We start from the raw sequence: 21,168 nt of genomic DNA on the forward strand, positions 1-21,168 counted from the left end.
CAGAGTCTCGCTCTATCACCCAGGCTGGAGTGCAATGGCACAATCTCAGCTTACTGCAACCTCCGCCTCCCAGGTTCAAGCCATTCTGCTGCCTCAGCCTCCTGAGTGGCTGGGATTGCAGGCATGTGCCACTATATCCAGCTAATTTTTGTATTTTTAGTAGAGATGGGGTTTCACCATGTTGGCCAGGCTGGTGAGCTCCTGACCTCAAGTGATCCACCCGTCTCAGCCTCCCAAGTGCTGGGGTTACAGGTGTGAGCCACCATGCCCGGCCCAGAGTTGTCTTCTTAGGTCATGGCTCAGTTTTACCTTATCTGTACCCCTCACCCCAACAAGAACCTCAAACCTAGAGTCTGATGCCCTGATTCTATTGTGAGTCACACCATTTACTTCTGTAAGATGGGAGCAACTAGAACAGGATGTACCAGGGGCTAGAACAGGGGATTATTAGGCACAGATCAGCAGAAGTGCTTCTTCTCTCTGGCATTAAATTAAGGGCAGAAGCAAGTGCCATCATGATGTCCTTGGAATCCCCTGCCACCTTAGACCTCATCAGAAGCTGAAGCAGCAATGGCAAAACTGGGGTAATGTGATATGGAACTGGCCAACTCTCCTCCAGCTTCTGACTTAATGGCACAGTGTACTGGCACATAGGTGGATACCTGGAAATGGTGTCTCGTGAGACACCCCATGTTGTTTTATTTACAGCTTCATGACAGAGCTTTTCTCTGATCCTGCCCATAGCAAAGACCCAGCTCAATGTGGATTACATCGCTCAGCACTTTACGTATTTCTTACATATTAACCTATTTTAAAAACCTATTTGACAAAAGAATTAGTACCCTTAACCCTGAGTTATATATCTCTTGTCCTCTGCCTGGGGAGTACCACAGAGCCAGGAAAAGTCAGAGCTGCCTAAGAAATTGGACCCAGTAGAGCTTGAAGCTCTGTAATGTGAGGGCCAAAGATACTTCTCATATTGGTTGACACCATCCTTATCTTTGGATCACATTAATACTGATATGCCTTTTAAAACTATGAAAAAGTTTTGTATTATTTCCATAAAAGAAAAATCCTCCATTTCAGAAATATATAAAAGACACACTTTGATTGTTAATGTAAATAGTTGCTTTTCCATGACAGTCACCCTCATCATTGATATTCATTTCATGATGAGAATCCTATAGACAGATGAAGGTCAAGGCTACATTAGACTTCTCTCATGAGGGAAAATATTATTTTTTTAAATGTTATCAACATACACATATGTAGACATATAAATATTTATACAGAAACTCACTGCCCAATCAGTGAACAGAAATGGGAATAGAAATGATGTGCTCTGGGAATCCTCCCTGTGTGGCTATATTTTAAAATCAGGAGCACTTGGTATTTCCTTTGCTATTTCTATCCCTGTGTCTAATGTGGAAAGGTCAATGTTTCATATAACATAGCATAAAGAGACTTTGGATTCTCTTCCAGCTTACAGAAAGGCCCCAGGGGGTTAGATGACTTAAGATCACATTGTGAGGTTCAACCTAGAACACGGTTTTCTTGACTCTCAATCCAGTCTTAGTTCTGTGATGTAGCAGTAATCTTTCATATAGAAAAAAGTGAAGTTATCAGGTTAGCTAGTAGAAATATAAGACATTAAAGCAGTAAAATTAGAAGAAACTATGAAGGTCAGCCAGACCTTGAAAGGAGACAAAGATCACAGGCTGAACTGTGGAATTATTTGTACTCCCCTTAGCCAGATGAAAGCGGCAGACAAGTGCAGAATAGAAATCCAACCAGGAAGGGTTAAAGGTCTTTGGTCAAAACTCTACCATGCATTTTCCTCCTAAGGGTGCTGCAGCAATTGGACCCCTCCCTATGGTTAAAAAAGAAAAAATGCTAATTTAAAAAATAATAATAATGAACCAATAAAGAGAGGCAGAGCTGTATATGGTACAGAAAGCACCATCTTGAAGAAATGGCTGGGGAAGAATTGGATAGAATTGGGTTAGAAACAAACAATGTTGCCATAGTGGAAAAGAAAATGATTTATGTAATAAATGGCTGGCATGAGCCTGCAAACTTCAGCTCCTAGGTCCTGCTGGTTCATTGTTTCTCCTCTAACTTTTGTCAGGTTCAGTATAAGACAAAAGTCAGGAAGCAATGTACCATATCATCTTAGCCTCCTGCAGCATTGGCGGTTGAAATAAACTCCAGACACTCTGGACCCCAGGCCTGGGATAAGGTGGGCTGCTCACACTTATGGGGCTCAGGAAGTCTAGGCATCCTGAGGTTTGGATCAATGACTTGGCCCTTGCCATCCCCTCAAAGGACTGAGCCAAGCTAAAGTGATGAGAAGCCCCACAATGTGCACAATGAAGCACTTATGTCTACCTTATACGTTAGCATTTTAAGTCACATCACAGGGCCACACATTTAAGCTTTACAGAAAATATGTAACACAGGAAGGAACTGTTAATCCTATTTGATAAATCTGCAAACTGAGCCTCCGAGAACTGTTCATTATTTGTGGAAGGTCGAACCATAGGTGGTCAGGTCAGATAATTCAAATTCCTGGACTCTTAATCTAGTTATCTTTTCCATCTTATTAAGCAGATTTGCCACAAAGTGATGTCAAAATCATGATGCATAATTACTGTCAAAAAAATTTTTTAAACATCCCCTCAAATTTCAAGGAAGTTACGTTTTTCAAAGTTTATGTATCTCCTCCTAAAAAGCTTTTTCCAATGGAAAAAAGAAATTTTTCTTTTTTTTTTCTTTTTGAGATGGAGTCTCGCTCTGTCGCCCAGGCTGGAGTTCAGTGGCGCGATCTCGGCTCACTGCAAGCTCCGCCTCCGGGTTCACGCCATTCTCCTGCCTCAGCCTCCCGAGTAGCTGGGACTACAGGCGCCCGCCACCACGCCTGGCTAATTTTTTGCATTTTTAGTAGAGACGGAGTTTCACCATGTTAGCCAGGATGGTCTCGATCTCCTGACTTCGTGATCCGCCCACCTCGGTCTCCCAAAGTGCTAGGATTACAGGCATGAGCCACCGCGCCCGGCCCGGAAAAAAGAAATTTTTCATGTGAGGCAGCCTGTTCTCAATGTCTAGCTTATTCTAATTGCTATTTCTAGAGATTACAAATAAATCGTTTTTCAAGTTTACATTTTAAAGTTAATGGAATAGAATCCATACAGTAATCTGTTCTGTTAACATTCTAAAAATCAACAGAGGTAGGTAGAGGCTCAAAAACAGGCCATACAAACCCTTTGGTAGTTACTTGATACTCTTCCTGGATGTTCTCAGTAGGAGCAGTTAAGCTACAACTGCTTCCTGATCCTGGAAAGCACCTGTTCCAGGTAAGAAGCAATCAATAGAAATGGCAGGAACTCTTTTGTTCCTACCTATAATATCTACCTACAATATCTGGGACATATCTGCAGGGACATGTCCATGCCAGGTCTTGTTTGAGTCAGGCATTATCTGCCTTCTGGTATATCTCCTCATTTTCTAGTGAATAGACTGACAAAGGTAATTAGAATCAACTGCATTTATGAACGGTGTTAATGAAGTGCTCCATTTTTATGGGAGTTATGCTCTTTGCATTTTGTGAGTCTCTCATAAATTTATAGAACCCAGAGCCTTCTAGCAACATGCTATCTTTAAATTTTAATCCAATGATTAAAAACAGAAGATACTTTATTGACAGATGAGCTCAGCAGGAGACATGTTTGTTTGTTCCAGGCTTATAGTAACAAGGAGTAAGAAAATACAAAAGAGATTAAAAGAGATAATACTCAGAACTCAGTTACCATTATATTAGTAGCTCCAATGAGGAAAATAAATGTAGAAAACGATTTCTTAAATTGCTAAAAAAAATATTTCATACGGTCTTCTGAGACAGGCCAGACCACATTCCTTACCTGAAAATTGTACATGCCTTAAGAAAAAGCCAAAATTATTTAGACAAACAAAATTATTTATAACTTCACAGGGAGAATTTCTATTAATGTTATGACTGTATATGTTTATATGCTCAAACATACATGTGTGTTTAGATAGGTAGATGATAGATAGATAGATCGATTGACAGATTCTGGTGGAGTGCCATTACTTATATTCTAATTGCATTGATTTTTTTTCTGAGGTCCACAGATATTGGATATAATCTCTGGAATTATCTTTACTCATTAATTTGTTTCACTCAAAGAGAGGTAATTATTTTACTCTACATCGTCAAAAGCAGTGTCTGTCCAACACTGTGAACATGTCTTCCGTTTGATGTTTGAAATGGGTGAAGTTAAAATTTTCTTACCATCCAAGCTGTGACAAAGTCCCCCATCCAGGTCCCTACTGCAGCTAATTTCATGAAACTTTCATTTCGGATGCCCATATAGTCTGTAATGATATATGCTCTGTGGAAACAAACACACAAGACATTGTCCGGACTCAGAGAGTCATACAGTTAAGGCTTTCTGGTTCAGCAACAGGCAAAGGGACTTTTCCCACTCTCAACAAGCTGTCTGGCTCTTGTCCCATCACATATGCTTACAAATCTGGAAGTCTAAGAAGAGCTCTCAGGGTGTCTGGGTCATTTTCAATTATACTTGAAGACTGAATGTGGCTCCACCAATTACCATGTGCACTTCATATTTGAGCTGTACGACTAATGACAGCTTTTGAAAAATCAAACAGAAATACTCAGCAAAGGTATTACTGCATGCTCACTCAAGTATGAGCAGAGCAGAAACACTTCCTAAATTGGAGTAACTTGAAAGAGGAGAGAAGAGCTAACTTTCCTTCAGTTCCATCAAATCAAAACAATTGGAAAAATGCTGGGATTAGGCTTTAGATATAACATCATACCTGAATAACGTTCAGAAAAACATCGAGATTTAAGAAAAATTTCCATGCATAATAAAGCAGTATGAAATTTGATCCAAATATGTGTGATTTAAATTATTACTGAAATATAAATAAGAAAATGTAATTATACCATTTACTTTTTGTATAGCTATTTCCTATTTCCACTGATCATTAAATATTAGTATTAAGACCATGCTTACTGTTCATCAGGCATTTTCATTTCTACTTTTTCATTTAATATTCAAGAAAACACTAATTATTATTTTTCTAATTTTGCAATTTCTCTGAAAAAACTGGGACTCAGATCACATAACTTGCCCTATTCATATCATATAACTAACGAATGGTAGCTAGGTGACAAATTTCTCTCTCCCTCTTTTAGTTTTTATTTTACTCTTAAGTTTTTGTTCACTTAACTACTTTTATCTTAAATTTTGCTCCTTTTCTTATACATAATAATACCTGTACAATTTAGAGTATTGGTAAAACTTAATTCTTCTTAATTTTAAAATACATCCAATAGATAATGGTTGTTCACTATTTATCTACTGAAATTATGAAGAAACATGTTTTTGAAGTCACTGAGAGGTAAACTATCTCCAATTCAGTTTTTTCTTTTCTGGAGTTATTTCAGATGGTTCTGTTATCCATAAAATAAACAGATATTTAACTAGTTTTATTTAACAACAAAAGCAAACTTAAAAATTCTTAACATAACTCTTTTTCAACAGACTTCATTCACCTACCTTGGAGGCTCTCTGTAAGTGTTTTAAGGACTAACCCCAAAATTCTGGATCTCCAATTCCATGGACTTTGATAGTAGCCCAAAATTTATAGCTACCATAAATTGCATGCTTACGAGGTGCCAAAGATAGTTATTACCACTTTAAATACAGTGTATACATCAACTCTCACACTGGTACAATGAAATGTATTATTATTCCTAATTCACAATATGAAATTGAGATTTACAGAGTTTTTGCAACTTGCTTAAGGTCAAGCATCTGGTAAATGGACAGGATTTAAATTTAAACTTGATTGACTCACAAACGCAGAAATTTAACCACTAAGCAACACCTTCTTCTTATAAGTGTTAGTGAAGATATAAAACACAACAAATATCTACTCTGTCCACAAGTAGTTTAGTAGATGATAAAAATTAAGACTTATTTCCCTTTAAGATAAATCCTAATAAGAAGTCAAGAATAGTATGCAGAACCTTTAGCTCTCCAGAGCAACCATCAAATCTTGAGTTTCAATTCATGTTGAATTCACCAATCAAAGTGGCATCCACTTGAAAGCCCCCAAGTTATTCACTTGGACAACTTGGTGTAGCACCATTCAGTACCATGATCACCGAACAGCTCTTGGTCAGTGAACTCAACATTACTATAAAGGATTAGCTCTGGTAATTGCCCAGTTCTTTCAATGATACCTAATTTGAAGAACTTGTTCAATGCCCCACCTGCCCACTTTTCCAATTAGTTCTAGAATATCTTGGGGTAGAGTGGAAATTTTAGGGTATATTCCCTGTAATTGCATACATGTGTATAAGAGAAGGTATCATTCTTTTATTTTACTATCTAAAAATAGAAACAGGCGGCTGGATACACTTGCAACAGATCAATCATCCAGCTAAGAACTAAAAAAAAAAAACCCAAACCACCACCACACTCTGGGGCTTTTCAGAGGGAAAAGGGTGGGAGGAGAGAGAGGATCAGGAAAAATAACTAATGGGTACTAGGCTTAATACCTGAGTGATGAAACAATCTGTAAAACAAACCCCCATGACACGAGATTCTATATAGCAAAACTGCACATGTACTCCTGAACTTAAAAGTTTTTTAAAAATGCAAAAAATGTCACAAATTTGGTATCATGGAGGTTATTGACAAAAGGAGTTTTAATGAAGTGGTGCTACTGTACATGTGTATACAATTTGAATATATGTTAATCAGAAGTGTTAACACTGTTTAAATAATCAAAAACTTAAAATTGATGAGGCAATGAAGACTAGAAAAATCAAGATACCAGATTAGAGAGAACTGTGGAAAGTTAGAATGGTGAAGAACAGACAACATTGGAAATTTAAGGAGCCAAGATCCTAGTGAGGAAGGAGAAACCCAGAAGACAGCATGACACACAGCTGGTTGCCTTTCAAGACACTTGCCAAACCTTTCTGAACTTGTACAGGAAGGAGACTAAAAGACTAAGTAAAATCTCTAAAGAGCATTAGGGAGGTTTGGCAACTTCCTCATATTGAGGACTCTATTAGAGTTCAGAACCAGCTAGAGAATGTGGTCCAAGAGAATACAGCCCTCTGGAGGGCTACAGAAAACCACAGATGGATGAATCCTTGATGAAAGTATAAACCAGCCCTTACCCAGGCCATTTGATGACCGGATTGTGGTGATCAGCTTCTACTCTCTCCACTTAACAAATGAAAAAGTAAACGTTTTGTGGAAAAATAAAATTTTGTTTTATCCTCTACACACTTATACATAATATCTGTCCATCATTCAAAAATTACTAGAATGTCAAGAAACAAGCTCCTATCACTGAAAACCAAGAGAAAAAACTGTCCAGAAGAATAGGAAGCTATTTTGGCTATCTTGTCTACTGTTGATTCTCCAGTGGAGAATTAATAAATATTTGTTTAAATTATGATTTAATAAAGTGACCCAAATCATTCATATTTATTTATATATGGCATGGGTAGATCTCCATACATTAAATCCTAGAAACAGCAATAAAATGAGATTGAATCATGAAAAACTTTTCCATGGAGGAAGATATTAAAAACTTCTAAAAATTGTTTTGTGTGTTCACTTTATCTCTCCAGCTACATTTATAGCTTCTTGACTGACTGGAAGATAACTGTCCTGTATTCACCCAGAGTAATATATCAGCACAAAATAAAGTACCTTTGCCTGTAGCTGTGGACATATGATAAGTGCTAGATGCTATAACAATGCAGATGAGATAGTACTGACAACTTATGAAATAACTAACATACTTAAAAATGAAGAATAATATATAAAGACTAGTCATTATTCAGTAATTATTCTTATTTTTGCTGCTTTGGATAAATATGAAGAAGAATTACAAATATGCAGACCTGTCATAAAAATTTTCAGCTACTATTTCACTCATTTGCATATCCATTAACATTTAACAAGATTTCCTGGTTGGATTGTAAACAACAAGACAGGCATATATTTATATCAGCAATTTTAGCCAGTTTGAATATCACATTGGACTCTAGAAAAGTGAAATTGTGAGGTTTCATATAGCTAATGATTTGGGCAAGTAATTCAGAATTAAACTTTATTTGCTAAGAGGCACAATTAAAGTTATTTTGTTTGGTGCATTAGCTGATTATTTTAACAACTCATATATCCTTTGTTTTCTTTTATGCTTTATTTGTTTTCTTTTTTCCACTATCTAGAAAATCTTGCAGTTCTACCAGCCTTCTAAGTAACTATTGATCATTGATATAGGCTTTTAAGATCGTAAATAAATTTTTTCTCAGCCTCTAACTTCAATTATTTTTTCCTTGAGATTTAAACCTTAACCATCAAATCCATAACAAACATGTGGAGATTTCAATATACAAGATCTGGAAAAGGCTAATTATCATAACATCTTGACAATACGAGATACCAAGGCTATTAAAACCTGTTGCAAAATGACTAAACTAAACAGACTCTAACATGAGCAAAATAGTCAATAAAACTATAATATAGTGAATTGGTCTTACAGTAAGGGTCTTGATCACCAGCAACAAAAGTTCCAGTTCACTTCAGTCTATTAGTCATACATAAGTGGTTGCAGTCAATGCCAGGTGATTTAGTGGTTGAGTCTGAATTTTAACAGGAGGCAGTACACACAGATCACCAAACCAATATGGATCCATGCTTCACTGAAAACCCATATGTAGCCAGCTGGATTCATAATGTCACAGCTGTCTCTCTCAGCCATGTTTGTGCAACATAAATAAGATTGGGGGCTTCACACACAAGTAAATCATGGGCGAGGAGTTGACTTGCATGAGTACAGGTCTGCATTAAACACACTAAAACTAAAGCAAAGCTCTAAGGATTCTTAAGGCATTAAAGTGAAAATTTGTCACTACAAAATGCCAGGAACTAAACCTAGATTTTTAAAATTAACCTTTCCTCAATAATTTTGTGTTTGTAATGAAATGATTAACTAGATTAATGACTCCAGTCACTTACTCGATTATTATCCAAATAACCACATTTTAGTATATTTGCTCAAAATCTCTAGTTCTTGATTTAAAATACTTTGATGGAGCTCAATACATGTGTAAGGACCTTCCAGGCCAGACCTATGGTTTGAAGCTATGGGGCAAGATCCCCTGGAATGTCACAAAAAAGCTGCAGACAATTGTTAGCTGTAGCCTGTAATGATTAAAATTGCATCTGAACCTAACAATGGTCACTGATAAAATTCCAACTCAAATTTCCTAACTTTAGCCATTAATTCCCTCTAAGTTCTATAAGGAAGACATATCTAAGAAGACTGGAGACAGAGTATCATTAACCAAGCCCACCCTCACTGTGAATACATCCAGCATACATCAATTCTTTCTTCCATTCCTTGCCTTACTTCAGCCCATTCAGTGAAATTCATTTGTGCTGTATACAGAAACATTAGTATTACATCAGTTTCTCCCTTTCCTTTACTCTCAACATTAGTGATTAATCACTAATGTTACTTCTGAAAGGCTCTCAAATCTATGCTGTTTTTCTGTCATCACCACTATCAATGTCTAAATTCTGTCCATAATCATCTCTAATCTGAAACTAAAGTAATAATTTCCTATTCTTTTGTAACTATTTCCACCCACAGTAAATTCTTTATTGAGACTATGGGGATTTCTAGCAAAGAAACAGGGCATACTGGAGAAGCAGAAGTCCTGGAACTGGAAAAGATTAAGCTTGCAACCCACCCCATACCCCCATGACTTGGGACAAATGATCAACTTTGATAATCATCCATTTCCTTATCTATATAGTGGGAATAAAAATACCTTTCCTTCCCAGGGGTTTATTGGGGAACACATGATATAAAGTATGCAAAGCTTCTAGTACAACTATTTCATAATATGCATGTAAAAAAAGGTAAACTTCTGGCCTACTGGCTTCCACTTTTCAAAATAATATTGTGGTCCCCAATGTCACAGGGTAAAGCATGTGATATGGTTTGGCTGTGTCCCTACCCAAATCTCATCTTGGATTGTAACTTCTACAATTCCCACGTGTTGTGGGAGGGACCCAGGGGTAGGTAGTTGAATAAGTGGGACGGGTCTTTCTTGTGCTCTTCTCGCAATGGTGAGTGGGTCTCATGAGATCTGATGGTTTTAAATAGAGGAGTTCCCCTGCACAAACTCTCTCTTTGCTGGCCGCCATCCATGTAAGATGTGACTTGCTCCTCCTTGCTTTCCGCCATGATTGTGATGCCTCCCAGCCATGTGGAACTGTAAGTCCATTAAACCTCTGTTTCTTCCCAGTATCAGGTATGTCTTTATCAGCAGCATGAAAATGGACTAAGACAACATGGATAAGAAGAACCTCCACTCTGCAAGGCATCTTCATTTTTAGACTCATCTCCTTACATTTCAGAATCTCCTTTCAGGCCCTTCTCCTACTAGGAAATCAATCTCACCAATATGCCACCATTTCATAATACACTTATAATGGCTTCCCAGAATGCTCTCTTTATTGTTCCATGCCAATCCCTGTCTTCTGGCTTGAGATTACTAACTCAGTCTGTCCACTGAGAAATCTACTGCCATTACTTTTGAAAGTTATCACTTCCCTAGTGTTGTCATAATACTTTGACTATACCTCTATGTTAAATCTTTTTTCCAGAGTATTTCAATGATTTTCTTACATTGCCCCTCTCTCCCATAAGATTTACTTCATCAAGGGTAAAAAACATGTATCTTTTTTTTTTTTTTTTGGCAAATGAAATTCTTGGCCCAGGGTATAGTATGTTTTAGGAATGCAATAAATAAGTAAATGAATTAAGTAGTAAATTACTTAAATCATTTGACATCAGGGCCAAAGTAGGATGAGTATAAAAGCATAAAAGGTAAAAACAAGGATTTGCAATACAAGATAAAATAAAAGCAAACATCAAAGACAAATTGTGTGCCATGTAATTATGATGCTCTAACAAAGTTAGAATAGAGCGTTATTGTATCATTTTTATTACCTCTTCTGGAATAAAAAGCTAGAGGCTAGAATATAAATAAGTCAAAATAAAGAACATATCTTTGACTTTCTGCAACACATGCTGTAAATTTACTTACTTTGAACATCAGTTGAATAATTTAAAAAGTAAAATATTGAAAATCTACTTAATCATATTAAAGTATTTTTTAAATGAGATTACTTATCAATACATGATTTAGTGCACCAATTTGCTGGCACAAACAATACCAGAGCTACATAGTAAACACACATTTATTTTATTCATATGAAAAAAAGGAAACAAAATGTATTCCACTGCCCTTTAAATGGATACTGTAAAACTACATTTGTTGTGTGTCTTTTAAAGTCAAAATATAAAGGTCTATAAGGTTAAAAAACAATATAGCCTCAAAACTAATTCTAAAGTCCCAGATTTTGTGTGGTTATATCCCAAGTTTCTTTCATAGTTTAATTTTTTTTCTTTTATCAACTTCCCAAACACTCCAGGAATATGCAATCTAATTTGATGCTCTGAATAGTTCTGTCCTCTACCTCTAATGAAGTAAACAAATACAACAAAGAAACTTCATTTATCTTCACTAAAGTTATTAGAAAAATGATACAGATAACCAAGCTTTAAAATCCTGAGCTTGTTGCTAAGAGAACCCCAATAAATCACCAAAGGAATCCAGAGAGTCACAAATTACCTGAAAGTAATTTCATAATTAATTTAGTCACATTTTAATGTTAAATAAAATTAAGTGTTTAGAACTATTCAAGTAAAATATATACAATGCATTGCCATAAGTTTTTATTATTGTAAAAGGGAATTGTAAGCTAAGCCAGAATGGCATTCATTAATTTACCCTATATAATGATTCTTCTATCTAAACTAATTGGAAGGGCATAAAATAACTTACAAGTTTTGCAAAGATTTTGATGCTGTTCAAAGTAGAACAAAAACCAAGTTCAATTTTAATGGGTATGTGTCAGTGGAGGCAAGTGTTCATGGTTGTAAATGATCAAAATAATGGAATAAAAACAATGGGACATAAATACAATAATTAACATTTGCCAGGAACTATAATTTGTCCACTGTATATAATAAAATGAAGAAACCTGAAAAATGAGACTGTTCTTGTATTTCCTACAAAATTTTCAAATTCAAATCAATTGTGACAATTTCTTTTCTTTCTCTTCTCTCCCCTCCTCCTTCTTCTTTCTTCTTTTCATCCATCTTCCTCTGGATATGAATTCAACCACCTCTTTTTCTCTTCCCTGTAGCTACTCAACACTATTTCCCAATGATTTACTCCATATTCCTGTTGAAACAATTTTAGGCTCCAGTGATATGGGGTAGGGAGAAGGGAACTGTCTTTTTACCCAGGAACCTTATTGCAGCATGTAAATTTATATTGGATAAGCACCTATCTTAATTTATATTCATTTATTCATTAAACAAATAATTACTGATGTCTCACTGCATGCTAGACCATGACCCTGATACTTGTAAACTCATAAATTTTCAAGGGAAAGAAAATAGCACCCCAGAGCTAGTGGCCCCATCTTGGATTATCACTCAGTGCCTGTTTTCTAGTAATTTCTTCCTGCCATTGGGGTAAGCTTATGGAGACATATATAATGATGCCCAACTCTGCTATTGTTTCCTTTTCTGGTAATTTAGAACCAATACAAAAAGAGAGAAAGAAGGAAATATCTTTCCTGGAGGTTATATGAGAAAATAACCCAGTGATTGTTGGAGACCACAATTTTATCCCCTGTAATCTGCAGACAAAGCAAGAGAAGGAAAGAGAGTGAGAGTGGCAGAGAGTGAGAGGGCAGGCAGAGGATGAAAGCTGGCTGACATATGCAAAAGAGAGAAGACAGGAAAAAACATGGCTGGTGTGGCAGTCTAATTCCAATGCCTTCCTGGGACATGCATACCAGCACTTTGGATTCCATGGGACATCCATGTTGCTTCCTAAGAATCACTGTTCCCTACCTTATCTTTGTTCTTGAGCTAACGTCACTGAGATTATATTCGTTGCAATGAAAAGCACTGTAAATATTCACCCGGGAAAGAGTGTAGAGTCTAAAATTGTGGTTCTGAGTATTTTGTTCAATTTTAACTGTGCAACCATTCTTCTAGCCTTTTAGAAATAAATGACACTAAATTGGCTATAAGAAAAAAGCCATCAGTGTAGTTGGTAGACTGAGGTTGGTTCTCAAATTATTCCTAATTAGAACGAAGATAAACAGATGTGCCCACACTTTGTGGCACTGCTCTAGGAAATGGGGAAAACTTTTGTTTAAATCTAATGTACTGTTTCCGCATACAAATTTCACAGGTGTCCTGAAATTTAGAACAGCACTCCCCTCTCTCTCCAGTTAAAAAATGTGATATATGTTCCAGTTAAGACCAATCTGTTAAGCCTGGGCAACATAGTGCACCACATCTCTACAAAACCAAAAAATTAGCCAGGCTTGGTGGCACATACCTGTAGATCAAGCTAGTTAGAGACTGAGCTAGGAGGATTGCTTGAGCCCAGGTCAAGGCTACAGTGAGCAAGCCTTGATCGCACCACTGCACTCAAGCCTGGGCAACAGAGTGATAACCTGTCTCAAAAACATGAAAACAAAAACCCCAAAAGACCAATGTGTCTCCGTTTTGAGAGATGTGGGACAAACAGTGAGTGTGTCAACTGAGTCACAATAAGTGAGGGAATATCTGTGGACTGAATAGATGAAAAGCTAGATTTGACATCACTTAACTAGCTAATATAAAGGGAGCCTGATTTTGAAATATAAAGTGTTGACAAAAGATAAAATAAAGGCAGATAATGTGTAACCTGGAAAGAGTGGAGGCTGCATTTCTGAAGACCAAACGTACTTTATAGGTCTCTTACAAAGTGTCAGAAAAAGGTAACAAGAAGATAATATTAAGCAGACATCATTTAGTAGTATAGAATAGAGCTGGAGAGAGCAACACAGGAGTTTGGGAGAGGGGCCCTGGAATTGAGTTTGCCAATAATATAGAAGTGGCATATCAGATAAAGGATTATGAAGCACTTTCCCCATTTGTGCTTGGCCATACCTGAACTTGGACCTTCCACGAAGAGCTCTAAAGCCCAAGGGACATCTCTTTAGCCTCACAAAGCCTCATTATCATCAAATGCCCTTCAAATTAGAAGTGAATTAGTTCTCATTGCCCCATAAATTTGTTTCATAATTTTACTAATTATATAGTTTCTCTTGACTTAACCACCAAGAATTTCATGCTCTGCTTTTGAAATGTGTGTTTCAAAAGCTGCACCACACCAGCTATCAGACCATGGTCAAAAAAAGAAAAAAGAAAAAGGAAAAGAGAGGAGAGAAGAAAAGCCACAATTCCACCCATCTTGTGAACATTTCAGACCCATCGAGTTCCTCCGAATAACTCAGTAAGTTTTCTGAGAGTTTCCTTTGCGCTGTTGGAACCAGTACTGTTAGCTATTACAGTGCTATTTTCCTCTTCTTCCACTCACTGTCATGAAGGCTAGTTGATTCCAATGTCAAAAGTGGTTCCAGAGATACCCTCTCCTCAACTGATGCCCACCAAAGAGCCTGCTACTGCCACTCATGTTGTCAACATGTGCACCAAGACCAAGGTACTCATGTCTGTGCCAAAGACAATGCAGACATCTTTGCAAATTCTGTTATTACAACAGATGCCACCCTTATAATGTCTGTAATCAGTCAACGAATACACCCACATCATTGTACCATGCCTGTGCTACCATAAGCCAATAGCAACAGGGACACTGATGCCCTGCAGTCTCAAATTCCCAAAGAGATTATGGAAAACTCACTTTTCACTTTTACTTGTTCTTGTACTTGCTCTTACCATCTGATTCAGGTGTGAGTAGTTGGGACCACGAGTAAAATACGCTGTGCTTTATTCACAATAATCCTTCCTTTTTCAACACTTGCCCAGTGTCTTTGAACTAGACACCCCTGCTTCAACTGTCTCTTAGATGTTATTTTTTAGGCCTTTTGGTGCCACATGTAAACAGCACCCTAGAAGTAAGATTACACATAAACTTGGTGGAGCAAGAAATTATGTTTCCCTCTTCCAAAATTTACTACAATGACAATGTAGGAATTTTAAAAAAACTGCAGAGTAGGAGAAGAAATGACAGAACATGAGAAATTTTTAATGCAATTTTAGAAAGCAGGTTGAGGAACGGGGATGGTCATAGTTTCAGCTTTCTTTGTTGTATTGACTTTTTCTGGAGCATGTAATAAGAAGGAAGCTAAACTCTACCTCTGGATCCCAATAATGCTCAGGGATGAGAAGCTCAGGATTTCTGAAGGCAAGGGAGAAGAGGAATGAAAGAGAAAAATGATCCTCCAATGGAGGATCAGTAGAAATCTTTCACAATGAGTTGTCAGGCCACCAGGTATCTTCCCTGATGCAATGAAACCTGGAAATGACTTTCACCCCACCTAACTTAGATGGGATATTTGCTACATGAAGAAATTCAAGCCTGGAATGAGGTACCTTAATGAGAAGGAGCTTTAAAATACAAAGGGTGTGTGTGTGTGTGTGTGTGTGTGTGTGTGTGTGTGTACATACACATATGAGTCCCATCATCCACAATGTTGTTTGTCTAGGTTAAAGACAGAAGTTTCATCTAAAAAAAAAAAAAAACATGAGCAGCCCCTCCCGCTTAAAAAAGGCTTATTAACAATTGAGGGTCTCCCAGTGAAATGGCCAAATTCCTACACAGCCTCCGTCTCCCTAATTCTTATCCATCAATAAGCCTATCCATGCACAGAGACTTCCCAGTCATCTTTTTATCGCTCAGCCTTAAATATGGATAGACTTCAGGTATTATCATATATTTGAAGAAAATCTCTAACAAGGAAAATAAAAAGCTCAAAATGAAATAGAAACAAGGAACAAAACAGACAATACAGAAAACAGAAAAAGTGAGAACAGAATAAAGATATTTTTCAGACCTGCAAAATAAAAATTCAATTATATGCTGCTATAAAAATACCTAAAACTAAGGCTACATAAAGGTTGAAAATAGTGGGAAAAGATAACATGCAAATAACAACAAAATAAAATTTGGTATAGCTATATTAATATCAATTTTAAAGGTGAATAGTGTTATTATAAATTAAGACGGATTCTTACTAATGATAACAGGGTCAACTTATCAGGAAGATACAGTGTGCTATCAAAATATATAAATTAAAATAAATTGGCAAAACATTAAGGAAAAATAAATTCCCTTAGAAAATGTGAAATAACATATTTTACTCAATAATCAATGGAACAAGCAGACAAAAACTAGTAAGGATATAAAGGAGTTAAATAAGAGGATGAGCAAACTCTGCCTAATGGATATATAGAGAAAAACTCACCCCACAACTACAGAATGCACATTCTTTTAATGCAACAGAGAACACTTAGAAATATTGATCATCAGCAGGGCCATAAACAAGTCTCAAAAAAATTAAAATGACTAAATCATACATAGGATATTCTTTGTCCATAATATAACTAAACTATACATCAGTAACATATAATTTGAGAACTCCCAGATCATTGGAAACTAAGAGAGACACTTCCAAATAACAGGAGTCAAAATAGAAACCTCAATGAGGCAGAGTAAATATTTTGAACAGGATAATAATGAAAGCACTGTGAGAAACAGCTAACACCATGCTTAAACTTTTAATTTTGAATAAATATATTGGAAAATCAGAAATGCTAAAACTGAATGATTAAAAATCCTTGTCAAGGAATTAGAGAAGAAACAGCAAAATTAACCACAAAGAGAGAAATATATAAGTTTTTTAAATACTTCAATTAAATAAGTAGTAAAGAAAAAAGGAATTATACAATAGACCAACACAGCTAGTCCTATGAAAAGATGTGAAATTAATCAGTCCCTGGCAAGACTGATCAAAATATACAGAAAAAGCACAATGTCAGAAATCAATGTCAGAAATGAAATAGGGGCATTGCTATAGACTCTTCAGAGATTAAACAAATAATCAGCTCTTTTTTTAAATGATATGCAAACTAAAAATGAAAATTTAGGTGAAATGAATAAGTTTCTAGAAAAAAAAACATTTACAAATTACCAAATGTACATAGGAATAAAAAGTAGATTTGTAACTATTCACAAAATTCTATCCATATTTAGAAACTTTCCCACAAGAAAAATCCAGGCCCAGATGTGCACATCGGCACCAAGAGAAAGGTACAGGAATGTTTATAGCATCATTATTTATAATAATCTGGAATGGGAAACTACCCAAATGCCTATCAACAGAAGAATGGATGAGCATATTATAGTACAGTCCTACAATGGAGACTGTTCAACAATGAAAACTACTACTAATTGAAGCCTGGATAGTTCTCAGAAACTGTCACAGAAAAGAAGTCAAAACCCCCTCACCAAAAACATTATATAATTACAAATATATGAAACTCAGAAATAGCCAAAACTAAGCTATGGTGTTAGAGAAGTTGTATAAGTGGTAAAACTATTTAGCAAAGTAAGAAAGCAAAGGGCCTAAAACATGAGATAGTTACTACTTTGGAGGGAAGGGAGAGGTTTATCACTAGGACAGCCAGAGGGCAGCTTCTGGGATCCTGACAATACTCCTTTGACTGACATCAGTGATGATAACATGAGCAACATGAGTGTTCACTTAATAATATTTTATAACAATTTACTCCACAATAATTAAGATATACCCGTGTGCAATCGGCCTTCACATTTATGCAGGTAGATTATTTCCACATTTTAAAAATTACCAAAAATATAAAGAACCAATTAGTATAGCAAAGATTCAACGAATGGTAACTATTACTTTTTTTTATGGGAGAAACACTGGGATAGTAAAAGATCAACATAGCTTTGGGAGAAAATTATTTTTATGTTGGATCGGATGGTGCCACAAAAGGAAGTAGAAGAACGAAGATTCCTGAAATATGATCGAGGCTGTGCAATTAGTGAAATATCCTGGCTAGAACAAGGGCAAGGTAAAAAAATAATAAACGATGAAGCTGAAAATTAATGATGTAGTGAAGGGTATTGTAATGAGTGCCTACAATGTAATTTAGCCTATATTTTAAAGTATGTGAACAATTCACATTTGGAAACTAGATTGTTTCAGTTTCTTCCATAAGTTGCTACACTTTAAATATCTTTCTGCATTCTAACTGACTAAGCTTCTTGGTACCTCTTAAGGGGAAAGTGATGGTATAGTTGAATGAAAGGGCTACCATTTTTACATACATAATGCATGACAAGGTAGAGCTTAAATCTAGTGCCATTTGAAAGACCCATAAAAATTTATGTTTGCTTCATTTATTTCAAGACAGGGAGGCAGGAAGTCACCTCGAAGCAAATGTTCCCTGGGTTCCATGAGGAATCACTTTGGTAATTTCCCGGTAGTTCTCTGGGTTAAGATAAGAAAGTTACTGAGGAAGGGGAATGGGAAAGAGTGTAATAAACTTCTGTGACTCTAGTAAAGCTCTGCAAGACACTGACATGCAGAGCTGATCACCAGAGAGGAAAAGAGGAGATCTGCTCCCCAAGATGGGAAGCACACAGGCTTATTGTGAAAGACCTGACAGGCCCAGCGCTAAAGAAGAATGATGAGACGTCTCCAAACAAAAACTGTGGGGAAAGTGGATGGCCACACTGCTGACTTGGGCTGCTCACTAAAGGGTATGTGTAGGAGAGCTGTTTTCAGCCCCCAGTATGACTAATGGAAGCTCTTCTGAACTCACCATTCTGGGGTTAGAAACAGCGCTGTGGCCCATGCAGGGTCTGGGCCAGGGACAACACTCATGCTGAGTAGACAGAAGTCTGTGGAACTATGCAGGAGCAAGCTTCAACAATGACACCATGTAGCAGACTAACAGTAAGACACACATGAAGTAGAAGAATAATCAGAATGGCACAGCTTTTTCTATAGCTGGTATTTGAAAAACACAGACCCTAGTGACCCTACATAGGACTGGGCAAAGCATCAAGTTTAAAGTTGACTGGGCGGGTATAACTTCAAAAGGGATATTGGATTTCTTGCTAATGAATGCAGGTAAGACTTCAACACATTAATTAAAAGGTTAAAATATATCAGCCCAAATTTATACTCATTTTGCAAAGCATTCATGCCACCAATATATGATGCCAGATATTTCTACACAATCAGCTTAAATCTGCTGGGCATACATATAATCCCTCACAAATACTGAAAGCACAGGCCTTTGGTGGTAATTAAAGGTCTGTTTGCCTGGGAATTTCTCTTCAAGCAACTCAGGAACAAGAAGCTTAGGAGCATACCCAGCCCTGAAAGAAAAGCCACTTAGGATGCCTCCCAGCCATCTGCAATGGAACTTAAAGGCAGCTGCTTATCCCTGAAGGAGAGGGTCAGCTATTTATTCATTCTTTCAACAATATTGATTGAACACCTCCTGGATGCCAGGAACTGTGCTAGGTGCTGGGAATACCAAGATGAATAAGACATACTCATTACCATTTAGCAAATGAAAAAAGACTTGCAAACAATTCAACAGAGCCCTCTGTGTAAAATGTTGTGCATGAGAGAGGAAGCGGGGATGAGAGAAGCCTAATTCTTCTGGTGTGAAGAGAAGGGGGCAGAGAGAAGAGAAGGCTTTACAGAGAAGGGCAGAGGAGGGCAAAAGTGTTTGAAGTAGAAGAAAACAGACAGACAAAGGAAGAGAAGGCTGGAAGCAGCAGGGCATGAGAGGAGCGGAGAGGGCAGCTCAGGGCTGCTGCTGGAATGCCCAGTGCAGCAGGCAGGCAGGCTGGAGAGGCAGAGGATATGTCCCAGCAGGCTTTGCACAGCCTTAACAAGGCTTGAAATGAGAACTGAAATGGGAACATTAGAAGCATAAACCTGTATCCCAACATCTACCTAATATTATTTATTTCATATCTTTAAAAGGCTTTCCATTTAGGAAATGGTATCAGTCAGAGTTCTCCAGAGAAACAGAACCAGCAGATGATGAAATAGATAGACAGATAGACAGACAGACAGACATAGGCATACACATAAATAGAGATTTATTTCAGGGAACTGGCTTATGCAACTGTGGATCTGGCAACCAGGCTGGAATTTCTTAGGAAGAAGCTGATACTGAAAAAATTCAGGAAGAATTTCTTCTTTCTCTGGGAAACATCAATTTTTGCTTCTGCAGCCTTTCAACGGATTGGGTAAGGCCCACCCACATTATCAAGAAGAAACTATTTTACTTAGTCTTTTTTTTTTTTGAGACAGAGTTTTGCTCTTGTTGCCCAGGCTGGAGTGCAATGGCACGATCTCAGCCCATCACAACCTCAGCCTCCCATGTTTAAGCAATTCTCCCGCCTCAGCCTCCCGAGTAGCTGGGATTATAGGCATGCACCAACAAACCCAGCTAATTTTGTATTTTTAGTAGAGAGGGGGTTTCTCCATGTTGGTCAGGCTGGTCTCAAACTCTTGACCTCAGGTGATTTGCTCCCCTCGGCCTCCCAAAGTTCTGGTGTAACAGGCGCGTGCCACCGCGACCAGCCTTACTTAGTCATTTTATTGGAGATGTCGACTATATCTACAAAATACCTTCACAACAACGTCTAGATTTGTATTTGATTAAATAACTGGGTACTATAGCCTAGCAAAATTGATACATAAAACTATCATAGAAATCATATTAATAATTTACATTTAAAGATACAGTTGTTTTTACATCCAAAAATACAATGCCTATCAACATATGACACAATATTTTAAAATCTCTATGATCCTAATTTTAGAATTCAACACAGAAATCCTGTAAAATTGCCCCCACTTTCCCTAGCTACCTCATCAAGTAGAAATGGTGCTTCTCATCAATATTATCATTGAGAAGTCAACAGACTTACTCATACCTGAATATTTTATCATTTAAACTGTGGGATTTCACAATATTTCTGAAATTTTAACTCAGTTTCCATGAGTTCATACCTGTGCCTTAATCCATGAGTTTTGTTGCAACACAGAACTACATGGCTCTCTTTTTCTTCTGGCTCCTTTT

The 21,168-nt window shown here is 37.0% G+C and overlaps 1 protein-coding gene across 2 annotated transcripts in view; it reads right to left on the reverse strand.

Annotated features, from left to right (window-relative positions):
- The window catches only part of TMEM117 (transmembrane protein 117), a 550,223-nt gene that overhangs the window by 239,621 nt on the left and 289,434 nt on the right, over positions 1-21,168 (reverse strand). The window contains exon 4 of one of the 2 annotated variants that reach the window (XM_004052995.5): positions 4,310-4,409. The exons of the other annotated variant lie outside the window; for it this stretch is intronic. Coding sequence (XP_004053043.2) covers positions 4,310-4,409 — 100 coding nt within the window. The remainder of the gene's footprint in view (positions 1-4,309; positions 4,410-21,168) is intronic. 2 annotated transcript variants of the gene reach the window in all.

The sequence above is a fragment of the Gorilla gorilla genome, chromosome 10 (genome assembly GCF_029281585.2).
Source record: "Gorilla gorilla gorilla isolate KB3781 chromosome 10, NHGRI_mGorGor1-v2.1_pri, whole genome shotgun sequence".
Taxonomy (NCBI): domain Eukaryota; kingdom Metazoa; phylum Chordata; class Mammalia; order Primates; family Hominidae; genus Gorilla; species Gorilla gorilla.